Here is a 13259-nt window from a genome sequence, read left to right as displayed (position 1 = left end):
TTTTAATGAGCAGCTCTCTCCCAGAGCTTCGTCATCAATTCAAAAATATGCATGCTGCGGTTTTTGATGGTTGATTGAGTTGAAGCTCTACTCATTGAAGCTTAGGAGCAGTGGAGCATTCGGGCTGCGGCTGGCATTAAGTGCGCTGCCATAAATTCGCTTAATCAAACTATTTAGGCCTCTGTGGATGTCACGCAGTGGAAGTCAAGCTGCTGCGGCAACTGGCAGTGGTAGTGCCGCAGCCACTGCCTTTGTGGGGCCATTAGAACGGAGAACATGGAGAATGGATGGACGGAAGGAGGGGGCAAGGACGGCCGCACATGTGTTGCATGCTTTTAGCCTCCGCTCAGACGACACACATAATCCTAATTAATTGCCGACATCGGCATCAGCATTCAGCCGCTCCAGCAATAGCATCCCGGAGCTCTCTGTCTCTCTTTGTGCCCCGTGAATGCATTCTGGCAGGTGCATGTGAGCACTTCGTGCGCGCCATTTGCCCCCAGAGCAGGGTCCCAGCAGCAGGCCCCAGCCACCAGCAGCAGCCTCTGTGCGCCATTATTTCCCTTTGATTTGCTTTGGCTGGGAGAAGTCGTCGCCATCGTCGTCGCGTGTTGAATGGCGGAGCGCCGCCCCACCGAATGGGGACGCATTTCATGCACTTGGCTGGGCTTTTAAGTTGCTTAACGCTTTTGATGTTTGCTGCCTGCCAGTCAGCCATTCAGCCAGTCAGCCAGCACCTGCCTGCCCTGCCCTGCCCTGCCCCTCACCGCTTGGCAGCCGCAGCAGGGACATCTTTAACTTTAGAGCCAGTGAGGCGTGACAGGATTCAGATTTTTAGGTGTTAGGCTCAGACGAAGAGGGAAAACAGCCTTTAAATTGTGTTTCTTTTGGCTGTTGCGAATTTTCAGACACTTTAAGTTCCTTTTGACCGCAGCATTAGCCACGGGAGCCCCAAGGGAAGGACAAGTGAAAAAATGGCAAAAGTTTTCCGCCCAAGACAGGCAATAATCGATGGCTGAAGTCCGCGGATTGGCCTTTTCCGGGTAAGAAAAGGGCTTAAGAATCTGAACGAGACTCGAAAGGAAAATGGCGAAGGCAGCCTTTGGCGGGGCTCCTCGAAAGTATGCAACACGATTTTAATTAGTTTTGAAAAGTATTTTAATTTTTGCAATTTGTGTGGCCCAAGACGGCAGCCAGGCAGCCAGTCTCTGCCTGAAATAATCACAGAATGCGGCACATTAATGATTATTAGTTGTACGTATAATGAGCGTCGTCAGCGGGTTTTGAGGCGTGGCCAAAAGCTATTCAAAAAATGCGTGCAACCCGAAAAAGGAACAGCAAGTGGCACGAACATAAAGGGGGAAAAAGCATCGAATGAACGCAGCAAAAAGTTGAACAAGTTCTCAGAGAAGTTTTCGCAATTATTTTTCTGTTCTAATGTAATAGTGGGGCGGCAGCCCCCCAGCCACTGCCCCCTACACCGCTTTTTAATGCTTTGCCAACGAAGGAAAGTTTGTTTAAACTATGCGGCCCGGAAGGGGGGCAGTCGGGGCAGCCACACAGACAAGCTGGCGGCTCTCTCTCGCTCTCTCTCTCTCTCTCTCTCTCTCTCGGCCGGCGGATAGCTTAGCGGTTGCCGGAAGTATGCTTTGGCTTTGATTTTCGGCTCCGGCATGCTTGACCGTTGCGTTGCGTGGAATGCACTGTTCGAATTGTTTGTGCCCCACGTCCCCACACCCACCCCCCCCCCCGAAGAGTGGACGTTTGGCTTGATCTATATGTATGCATGTACATTTCATGCTTTTGGATATGACCCCCCGCCACGGCAAAGTTTTCAAATTAAAGGCATTCGGCCGGTCCAGTGGCCTCTGAAAAAGTTCTGCGGTTGCGGATCAAAAGTCTGTGATAGTGGGTGGGGCCGGGAGTCCGCCAATGTTAGGTGATTGAGTTGAAGGAGATGCTTACCTGGAAAGAGAGAAAATGTTGTTTACTTGAATGATTTGTGGGATTAAAGAATATTTTTAAAGTTTTAATCTATTTGCGGTTCGTATTCAGCTGACAAATATCGAGGTGGAGTGGAGTGGAGTGGAGTGGAATGGAGCTCCTGGCCAGGACTTAATTGCACACACAAAACTCATTTGTCGCACACACAAAAAGCACTCCCCGAATGCACATGCCCCCCATGCCACGTGGGACACACTCTCCCTGCCTGCTTGCTGTCTTGTCTGTGGTTGTCTGTGGAAATAGGAGACCCGAAAAAACGAGACAGCAACCAGAGACGACACACGACACACGACACAGAGCAGAAGCTAAAACGACAGCAGCAGCAGCGGCAGCGGCAGCGGCAGAAGGAGCTGCAGGAACCAGTGAGCCGTGGCACCAACACAGGACTTTTGTTTATATGTCATAAAAATTACTCATACGTTAATAATTTAAACGGATGGCTGTTGATGATGGCCGGCCCCGGGCAGGACAGGGCAGGACTGCACGACAGCAGGAAACATGAGGCATCTGCAAATGTGTGCTCTGCCAATATGTGTGAAGAACGGGGGACGGGGGAAGGGGGACGGGGGCATGGGGGAAGCAATGCAAAGGCTAACTCGGAATCAATACGAAATGAAAACCAAATACCGCCCTGATCAAACACAAGGCCAGCCCAGCACCTCCTCAAGCTTGTTTGCTGCTGTCTGTACTCTCTCTCTCTCTCTCTCTCTCTCTCTCCCTTTCTCGTTATCGAGGCACAAAATTCATAGCCAAGTCCCTGACAGACATTGAGTGGCTGCCCCATCGAACTGGCTGAATGTCTATGAATCTTTATGTACGAGTATGCAAGTTTATACTCAGAAATGTCCATGCTGTGTGTTTGGTGGCAATTTCATTATTTCATCAATAATACAGTGCGGCAATCAACTTGAGGCATGCATGTCCTTTTTGTTTGCTTAGGCTCAGTTATCCTTACAAGAACCAGTGCTAATGTTTGCAAAGGTTTATCTCTTCGCTGAATTCCCTTTAAGACAAAGTATTTATTGCCAATTTGTGCCATAATCTCAACGGTAGTTCCATACTCAGTTCTTTGATTTTGCTTTTTTCTTTCATTCCTTCAGCAGAACGTGAACGAACATGTCGCTTCCCAGTCCACCTCTCTGTTTTGCCCTCTCCCACCTTTTGCCATGCTGATGGAGAAAACGATTTCTGCTTGAGAGTAGAAAGAACCGTAATCGAACCCAAGAGTTGCTCTCTGTCACACTCCCACATGTTGCCATACTGATGGAGAAAAAGATTTATGCGTGAGCGTAGAAAGAACCGTAGTCGAACATGTCGCTTCCCACCCCCAAGAGTCGCTCTCTGTCACACTCCCACATTGAGCGTAGAAAGAACCGTAATGCTTTTGTTTCGGTTTCGCAGAGATCAGACGCAAATGCTAATTGCAAAAACAATTTTGCATCGTTTGCTTCATTCTTTTGATTCGTGTGCAGAGAATAGAAACCACTCAAAAGATTCATATAAAAACAGAATGGATTTAGTTTTGCTATCGCATCACACAAGTAGAAATTTGAAGGCGGAAGGTGGAACCCATTACTGCGACCCAACGTCGCTGGGAGTCTTCTCGTCTTTGGTGCTGCTGGGCCACAGGGTCATCGAGCTCATGCTCGTGCTCGTGCTTGTCTCGTCAATGATGAAGCTCCCCTTCTTAGTGCCACGATCAGGGGGAAATGCAGCTTGCCGCAGCCAGTAGACCACCAGAGCGTCTGCGTTGATGCCATATTCCTTCAGGTTGGACAGGCACTTGCGCAATATGATGGTGGATCCGATCTGCACAGGATTCCATGGCTGTTGTGGTTGTTGGGGCTGCGTCGGGTGAGTCTTTCCCAGAAGTTTGGAGCCATCGTCCAAACGTTCTGGGAAAGCATCACCGAACGCGTCCTCCAGCCCACGCGGCACCTCCGCTTTCCTCCACTTTGAGATGGCGGGCGTCACCATGAGACTGTGGCTGCTCCTGGTGCACTGCGACGCGCTTGGCCGACGGTGCCTCACCATTCGTTTCACTTCCCTCGGCTGCTGCTTGTCCTCAGCCTGCGTCTGCCTTGACTTCTCCCTCAATGCCCTAGATTTGTCCCGCAACAGCTGCTGTTTGGCTACGATTTCGCCGCGCTTTTGCTTCAGATCGGAGAGTAAAAGCATCCTTTGGATTGCCGCATCTTTCTTCTTTCTTTCTGCATCCTTAAACGTCGCGCAGCGATAAGCATCACAGCCGTCAGAGTCGCTGTCAGTCAGTCGATTATCATCTTTCTCCAGTTTGTTCTGTTTGCTGTTGGATTTGTTCCGCATTTCCAGGATCATCTTCAGCTGGAGGTGATTCAAGCTCTCCTGGAGCTCTCCTAGCTCCTGTGTGGCCTGCTCCTCTGGGATATCCTTGGACTTCAGCGTCTTCCTTTGCTTCTGATGTCTCCGATTTGCCTTACTTTCCCTTGAAGTCGGTGAGCAGTCTTCTTCGGTTTCCTTCGCCTTCGCCTTCAGCCGCGAGGTGCTTTGGCGCTTCTGCCACCGCCGCAGATTGTCGAAATCCTCCTCGAACTGCCTGCTGGGCAATCGCTCCTTCTGCTGGCTCCAGTGGCTGGTGGTCTTCCGCTTGATACTTTCGAGCAGCTTCTCCTCACGTTTCCTCATCGCCTCTGGGATGGATGGAGCTGATGTGTGAAGGCAGAAAGGAGCTGCCGTTTCGGTTTTTGGTGTCAGCTCTGGCTTCATGGATGCCTCGGAAACGCTAACGAAATCCTTGCAACTGTACTTGGGAAGCCTTTCCAGCTGCCCCAGCACTTGCTCCTGCTGCACAGGCTCCTTCAACCAGAGAGCGCTGTTACGGCCCTCCATGGCCCTCATCTCGAGGCAGAGTCCCTCGTTGCGCTCTTGCAGGCTGCGGCAGTTGGTCTGCGGCAGCTTGGGAAAGCAGCGGAATCGGCAACTGGTCTCAGCATCGAACGACGGCCACTGCCGCCTGTCCGCCTTGTTGAGTTCGCTGTTGAGGATGTCGCAGGCCATGGGCGGCTCCAGTTCCCTTTCGCTGATCGACGGCATACTTGATCGCAGCTCCGACATTTCCACACGATGCCAGGGGGCAGGGGGCGCAGGATCCTTGCAGACACTGGGGAAACTTCTAAACCGTCCGAGGAATCGCTGGAGCTGCAAGCAAAGGCGATTGCGGCACATACCGGCTTCAACATTGGACAGCGATTTCAGTGGGGAGACGGAAAATTTTAATGCTAAAAACTGAAAAACTAAAAGGGAAAATGGAAAATGGAAATGAAAATAAATTGTACAGAGATCTCAGGGCTGACTGGATCGTGGATCACATTTTGATGCCACACTGCGCCTGCAGCAGGATCTTTGCCGATTTCTGCAGCTGATCCTTCTCCCAGTCGCTGATATGGGGCCGTACGATGGCCGCAATGCCGTGGGCGCAAACCACGCAGGGAATGGACATGAAGACCTCCTCCTGGACACCGCAGATGCCCTGGACATTGGTGGCCAGCGAGAGCACCCGATTGCTGTCCTCGAACATGGCCGAAACGACATCGGCAATGGTGAGGCCGATGGCCCAGTTGGTGTATCCCTTGACGGCGCTCACCTTGAAGGCCGCCTCCACCACATCCTTGTGCACTGCCGACCAGTGCATGGGATCCTTTGGCGTGCCAATGACGGGCAGGATCTTCTGCAGGCGCACACCGCCGACGCTCACCGTGGACCAAAGCGGCACCGAGCTGCCGCCATGCTCCCCGATCACAAAGCCATGGACGGAGCGCGGTGCGATCCCCAGCAGCTGGCCGATGAACAGCCGAAAGCGAGCCGTGTCCAGGTGGCAGCCGGTGCTGAAGCAGCGCTCTGGCGGCAGATTCGTCACCTTGCGGGCCAGCCAGGCCATCACATCGGAGGGATTGGAGACAATCACGAAGGTGGCCCTGGGACTCTGCTCCAGCAGCCGAGGCATCAGCGACTTGACAATGTCCGCCGACTTCTGGGCGACATCCAGGCGCGTTTCATTGCCCGTGGGCCGAGCCCCAGCCGTAACCACCACCACACGCGAGTCCTTGGTGGCCGCCACGCCCGTGCACTGCTCGATGCGCGGATTATTGACAAACTGCGATCCGTGCAGCAGATCCAGGCGCTCTGCCGCCATCCAATCCTCCTTCACGTCGTAGAGGGCCAGGTGATTGGTGACGCCCTGGCAGAGCAGGGCCATCGCACAGCCCATGCCCACGGCACCGGCGCCCGCAATGGTCACCTTGCGGCCCGGTTGGATTTCGTGCGGTCCGCCGACTTTTTTGTACAAACATTCGCGGAAACTGTTCAGCAATTCCTGATTCCTGACTGTGGCCTCGGTGCACTTCTGCGCCGCCTCCTGTTGCGCTTTCCTTTGCTGTATCTCCGCCTCGCACTTTTTCCTCAGCATGATCCGGGCACATTCGGAGATATCCTGGACACCGGTGCCCTCATTCTCGCTCAAGGACTTAATGAAGCTCTGAACACTCTGCAGCTTGGCGTCCACGCACTTTTCCACCTCAGGACTCGGCGGCGAAGACTTTGCTTTGGCTGCGATTTGGGTTTCGGGTTTCTGGCTTTTCTTTTGCGCCTTGCGGGAGGCTCTCCGCTTCCTGGGATGCTCTCCGCCAGCATCGAGGCACATCTCCTTGATGACCATCTCGCGGCAGTTCTCCTTGACTTGATTGCATAAACATTCCTGCATTCGCAACATCTCCGCCTGCTCCTCCGGGCTGAGGTTCTGGCGGGCGGCGCACACCTCCCGCCACTCACTGGCCATGCACTGCTCCAGCTTCTCGGCATATCGGTTGCGCTTTGGCTGACTCTTGTCCTTATTTTCAGCCATCCCCATGCTCATCTTATCGATGCCATTCGCTGACGGGCGCTTTGCCCCCTGCGAACACTTTTCGGCGCATTTCTTGAGCATTTTCCTGATTTTATTCTCGCCCGCCTGCGCCTTGGCCTTGCAGAAGGCGCCCATCACACTCTCAGCGCACCTCTTCCGTATGCCCGTCATCAGGCAGCCCATCAATGATCGCAGCGTTTCCTTCTGCTCCTTATTGGCGCCGCTCTCGATGCTCTTCTGCAGCAGCTTCTCCTTCTCCTCGACGCACTTGTGCACACGAGTCTCCAGCAGCGCGGCCTCCTTTTCGGCCGCCTCCGTGGCCCTGGCCTCTTTGCGCCTCTCCGCGGCCAGGTCCAGCTCCTTGCGGAGCTGACAAACATCCTCCCCGGGCTTCTTGCCGCCGCTCGTCTGGTGCTGCTGCTTGAGCAGAAAACCCGGCCACGGGCTGTTCCGCAGCAGGCCGTTCATTCTTCTCATCCTTCTCCCTTTTGGTGGTTGTAACTGAAGCTCGAAATATTTCTAGAATTTGTTTGTTAACGAATTTCGAAAGTTGGAAATTTGACAAATAATTGTCAGCATCTTTTTTTGCTGTTGTTTCAAATCTTTGCAACGCAAAGTGAAACCCCAGGAATGACAACAAACGAAGGCACACAGAGACACGCAGGTGAGGCATGTGGCATGTGGCATGTGGCATGTGGCAGGGGTGGGTGGCATTGCTAGCATTTTGTCGAACATAAAATGGAGCAACAACTTAATTAAATGTTAAAAGCGCGACCGCAGCGCTTCTGTGGCAGGCCAAAGGTGTGAAGGGGTAGACAGCGAGCGAGTGTGTGTGTGTGTGTGTGTGGCACTGCCAGGGGAGTGAGGTGCAAGTGCTCTTATCACCCAGCAGGATGCTGACAGGCACTGCCACACGCCAACTTCACTTTTCGGTGGGTGGGAAGTCGAGGCGCGCGGTTGGAAATTAGCAAACCTGTCAACTGCTCCCAGGCAAGTGGCAGGAGGCAGGAGGCAAGTGGCAAGTGGCAGTGGCACAAGACAATGCGTCGTCTCTCACCTGTGCTTCAACACCTTGAAGCCACCGCCCAACCCCCTTGAGGAAGTTGCTGTACGAACTTTGGCTCATCATGAATGTGCCCCCGAGTGCCTTTTGAGTGCCACGAGTAGCCATGAATGTGTGTGTGACTGTGTGTGTGTGTGTGTGGTAAATTATGGCATGTCTGCCACCTGCCACCCAGCCACCCGCCCATCGTCATTCCGTTGTTTGTAATTTGTTAATTTCCCGCATTTAGAAATTAATTTTCACTTCATGCGCCGCCAAGCAGACAACAGCAGACAGCAGACAGCACACAGCACACAGCAGACTCTCTGCCACACACAGACAGAGTTGCTCCCTCCCTCCCTACGAATGTGTGTGTGTGTGTGTGCGCACCTGGCCACCCCCCATCCAGATGGAGGAGTTGTTACATTTTATATGTAAATTCCTTCATGTTGTCATTAATTTGCGTGCAACTTGTTCCGGCAGTGTGGCTGTTAATTTTTAAGCGGCAGTCGGACTGGTGCTTGACACGGTTATGTTTTAATGGGCCACATGCCACATGCCACATGCCACCAAGCAGCCAGGAAAAGTGTTCATTTGATTGTCTATGCAAATCTCAGAGGTGGAATCTTACGTAGTAGCCGCTGCCTTTAACGTTTCCACATTTTGGGCTTCACTTTTCACCAAAATTATTCCTAAAAATTGTCCAAAATTTGCAATGATTGGTGGCCGAGTCGGGCGCCTGCGCCTGCGCCTGCTACTGCCCCAGCTGCAGCTGTCCAGATGGAAGCACTTTAAGCTGGAACCCAAAACGCACTTCCAGCAGCCTCGGCAGACGTTCAGCCAGGAGTCCGACAGGAGCTGTGTTGGGGAGAAGAGCCCGAAGAAGGCTTCCAATACGCGGCTCGACAGGCGGCGCAAGCATTTGCAGGAGTTGCAGAAAAAGAAGGCGGCGAACCACTGTGCTAAAGCCAAGGAGCAGGCTTCGAAGGAGAGCTCCTGCGGCAAGTCGGAGCCAAAAGCTTCGGAGGAGAGCTCCTGCAACAGCGGAAAGGAGACCGATGCCAAGGCGAAGAAGCCAAACAATGCCCAAGCGTCGGGCTGTGAGTCAGCGGTGGCCAAGGAACAGTTGGAACCAAAGAGTCAGATCACCAAAAGCACGCAGTCGCCGCCGCAGTCCAATGAAATAAGACAACCGGTGGACTGGAATGCAATGGAGAGCCTCTTGAACTGCATGATGAGCGGCGTGAAGGTGGCCTGCGTCACCCACGAGCAGAGGAAATTATTCGACAAATTGGTGGCGGCACGCGAGCGAAGGCTGGACGACGAGGAAGCAGCACAGAACATCAAATGCGCAGAAGGTGCCGTTATGCCGGCCCACGATGCCAATCTGCGGAAGAACAAATTTCACAAAACTGAAAAGGGGAAGGGGAACAAATAGGAAAGAGAGGGAAGACGAGCGCAGAGGAGGCATTTCCATTTCCATTTCCATTGATATTTCCCATATATTGAATATAAATTCAATTGAACGACTTGGCCTTAATATTTTGCACATTTTAAAGCACAACTTTAATGGTGGGAAAAGTCAGGCCTTATGGCTCCAGCAGCCACAAACGGCACTGCCATTGTTTGGGGCTAACAAATGCTCCGCTAAGTAGTGCCCAAGCGGGATAATGATGGGAAGAGAGCCACAGAGAGAGAGAGAGAGAGAGAGAGGAAAAGGGGGAGAGGGGGAAAGAGACTGGCAACAAACAATTGTCGTCATCGCTTGTCTGGTTTATTGTCATCCATCACCGGAGCTGCAGGGTTGGACAAGGTGGGGTTGTGTCTTAAAGCGAAACCACACCCACGCGCGAACCACACCACCGTCAAGCGATTTGTGGTCGCCATTGTCAGTGCCACCAGCTAGAGATTCCCTTTCCTCGGATCCTGGTCGTCCTGGCACTCATTTAGACATTCTGCTGCGCATTTGGCACTGCCTTTTCCTTCTCTTCACTGCCTCTCTTTTTGCCTGTCTCTGTCTGTGTGGATTTTTTTCCATTTTGTGCTGTTGCGACTGATTGTTGCACAAGGATTTGTCAAGGATAAAACACTCGAGGGCAGTCAGTCGACATTGTAGTTGTCTTTGCTTCATCATGATTACGTTTATGAGTATGTAGCGGGACACGACAGTTGTTACTCGTTTCTCGTTTCTCGTGTCTCGTGTCTCGTTTCTACACTCTCAACCAACCCCACTCCCAGCCCTCCAATACATTGTCATCTTATCGATTTTGCACCAAGAAATGCATCCAAATGCGATCCTGAGTGCTGTGTGCATGGCCTTGGGCCCTGACTGCATATTATGAAACATGCACATTGCCCCGGAGTGGGGCGTTTAAGCGCTCTGAAAGATTAAAGAGCTGCCCCAAGGTTGCGCTCAGATTATGAATCGTTTTGCGAGCTGACCTCGATTTTCTATCATTTCATTTTGGCTAATGGCAAAAACTACACGGGAAAAGGCGGCCCCGCTGCCAGGACCCGGACCCGGACACAGACACAGTTGTGGTTGCCAGAAATTATATGCCGCTGCGGCCTGCGGTTTGCTCACAGAAAGAGAGAGAGAGAGATGACAGGGGGAGGGAGCGAACGAAAAGTGGGTCAATGCACCAACTGAACACTGTCACAGTGCCAGCAGACGCATTAAAGCAGAATTACCTAAAATACCACCTAAGAGCGGTGTGGTACGAAACCCACAACAGCCGTCAAAAGTTCAGCGAAACAACAAGCAGAGAGAGAGCCATGCCATTGGGGAGGGGGAGGGGTGGGGACGTTACAGCGTCTCGCAGCACTTGAGAAAGTTTTGGCTTCATTTTTGTTGTCCCAACTTCCGATGGCTGCTGATTTCCACAGAAGTGGAGGAGAAGCCCAGCCCCTGGTTGCCACCTGTTCCCAGCTCTCTCTCCCACAGCATGAAAGGTTAATGACGGCTGCTGTCAGCGGCGAAGGTCACCCACTCCCACGCACCCCAGCGACTGCCAGTGGCAGTCTCCCATTCCCCATTCCCCGTTCCCCTGTCGCTGTCGCTGTCCTTTGTTGGGTCAAGCGTGCAGCAGGTAAAAGTTTCGTGTGCCACAGATACGAGTAAGAGCGTGGAGCAGGGGGGGCGGGGGTTCTTAAACAACGGTGTGCTCCCGGTGCTAAATAGCAGCGCACAGCGTGGACGCAGAAACGGGACGTTGGGCGTGGGACCAGTGGGATTCCTGGCGCCCAGTGGGGAAGCAGAGCGTAAAAGTTAAATGAAACGAAACACGTTAATGGCCTCTGAGAGTCTGGCTGGATGGAGAGCACAGAGAGAGAGAGAGAGAGAAACCAGAGTAAGCTCCAAGGAACGGGCGCGATGCTGTTATAGCTCGAACAGCTCCGTTGAAAGTGAAATTCCCGACTGAAAGCCTTGGCAAGTTGGCCGGTCCTGGCCTCGTTTGTAATAAAATGATATCGTTGGCTTAGTTAAGTAGCAATAAGGTGGAAATCCCAAGAACCCCGGGGGGGGGGGGGGGGGGGGGGGGGGGAGAGCAGTCCTCGGCGCAGTCCTCTCAATCACGGCGTTTCAGGTTGATATTAAGTTATTTAGGCTATTTAGGCGCCAAGTGGACTCTCCTCCACCCTTAGGCTGGTCATTAAAGCCAAATTACGGTATATTAAGTTACCTTTTAGTTTGCGTGCAAATTTCCCTGTCTCATTCGGCACTCGCTCTCTCTTCTGGTGGGGTATACAGTTTCAAAGGCACCCAACGACACCGAACGAAGGACAGCGAAGTTCAATTAAAGTTTCGCATTGATTTATATCTGAGTTTTCGGCCTACGGCTAATAGTCGGAAGATCTCGGAGAGCGAAAGGCGACTAATTAACATCCTCAAAAGGCCAGCCCACGATTAAAGCAAAGAGACTTTCCTGGACTCCCAAAACGACACACAAAAATGAAGGAAAAAAGCAAAAAGAATTATGTATCACTTCGTTGCCGACTTACTTCCACTTAATTTATTTTCAGTCGCCTCTTGCGTACATAAGACGAAAAGAACGCCGAAAAGAGGCGGGGAACAAGCACAAAGAAAGCCAAAAGAAAAATCCCAAATAAGAAGACACATTGTCTGTGTGCACAGTTGGTCAATAAAGTCATCGCACACACCAAAATAAGGAATATTAAACGGTGGATAATCAATACTGAAAACAAAGGAACGCATCAAACAACAACCTGCTTTCAATTCACATTTGATCGAACTCGAGCGCAACCGAACACAGGAAAGCTGCAACAGCAAAGCGCTTTCAATTCACATTTGATCGAACTCGAACGCAAGCAACACACAAAAGAGCTGCAATATTTGTTGTATTTGTGGTTGCGACGAAGCGGATCGCAAAAAAGAGAGAGAGTGCTTGTCTCTCTCTCCCTCTGTCTTTGAATTGTGTACTGTATTTGTTTTTGTGTGTTGCATGTCTGATACTCTCTTATTCCATTTGGTAAACAGAGGCAGATGTCTAGCTTTGGCCGTGCACAATCTTTAGAAGCCCACTGTTTGCCATGTTTAAGTGCAAATTCTCTTTTTTACTTTTTGTTGAGACAAAATAGGAGCACGGCCTGCAGGCGGCGCTCTCTCCAGACGGAGTAAAAAAGGCATTTGACTTTTACTTTGCAGCAGCAGCAGCAGCAGCAGGCTGTTTCTTTCACGCTGTTGGCCTTCACACCTTTTGCAAGTTTGTTGCTGTTGTTGCACACCCTCAATTCTCTATTCTCTATCCGCTATCCGCCATCCGCTATACACTCTGCCACTCTTTCACTTTCCCACTTCAACTTCGGAAAACGCATTTCGAGTGCCCGCCGCATTAATTCCCAGGTGTGCAATTTAGTGTGCGGCCAATTTTTGTCGGTCTGTGGCAGAGGAAGAGCCCGCCCTGCCAGCGTCTGTTATGTTATGCTGACCACATGGCTGGCAGCAGGAAGGGGTCCAGCAAGGAGGTTGGAAATGTTGCGAAATTCTAAACGGAAGTTCGAGTTTTATGCCCCTTTTGGCTTTTATTGTTAGCTGCGTTTCCGCCTTTCGTGTTTTCGGGTTCCCGCTCTGCCCCGCTCCCCACTCCACCGTATGCCTTGCACATTTCCGGCTAAAACAAAACCCACTCTTAAAGCAATATTTTTCAATTTAGCAAAGAACTCGTGGCACATCTTTAACGAAAACTTTGAGTGGAACTTTGCCAAGGAGAACTTTTCAATGGACTACATTTGCTATGCCATGTTAAACAGCAAGAGAAAAAGGAAAGAAGGCCAAGCAAAGCCAAGGGATGACCTGGGGGGGGGGGGGGGGGG

At 51.8% G+C, this 13259-nt stretch overlaps 2 protein-coding genes across 4 annotated transcripts in view; both read right to left on the bottom strand.

The window, feature by feature from the left end:
• LOC117581330 overlaps positions 1-13259 on the bottom strand; it is a 121625-nt gene that overhangs the window by 55180 nt on the left and 53186 nt on the right. The gene's annotated exons all lie outside the window — the stretch shown is intronic.
• Positions 5233-7404, bottom strand: LOC117581346. The gene has a single exon (XM_034268476.1). It carries the CDS (start codon positions 7358-7360, stop codon positions 5348-5350), a length of 2013 nt encoding a protein of 670 aa, XP_034124367.1. The 5' UTR covers positions 7361-7404; the 3' UTR covers positions 5233-5347.

Source organism: Drosophila guanche, unplaced genomic scaffold (genome assembly GCF_900245975.1).
Source record: "Drosophila guanche unplaced genomic scaffold, DGUA_6, whole genome shotgun sequence".
NCBI classification, from domain to species: Eukaryota; Metazoa; Arthropoda; class Insecta; order Diptera; family Drosophilidae; genus Drosophila; species Drosophila guanche.
Note: the sequence above shows the minus strand (reverse complement) of the source record. Positions and strands in the feature narration are given on the sequence as shown.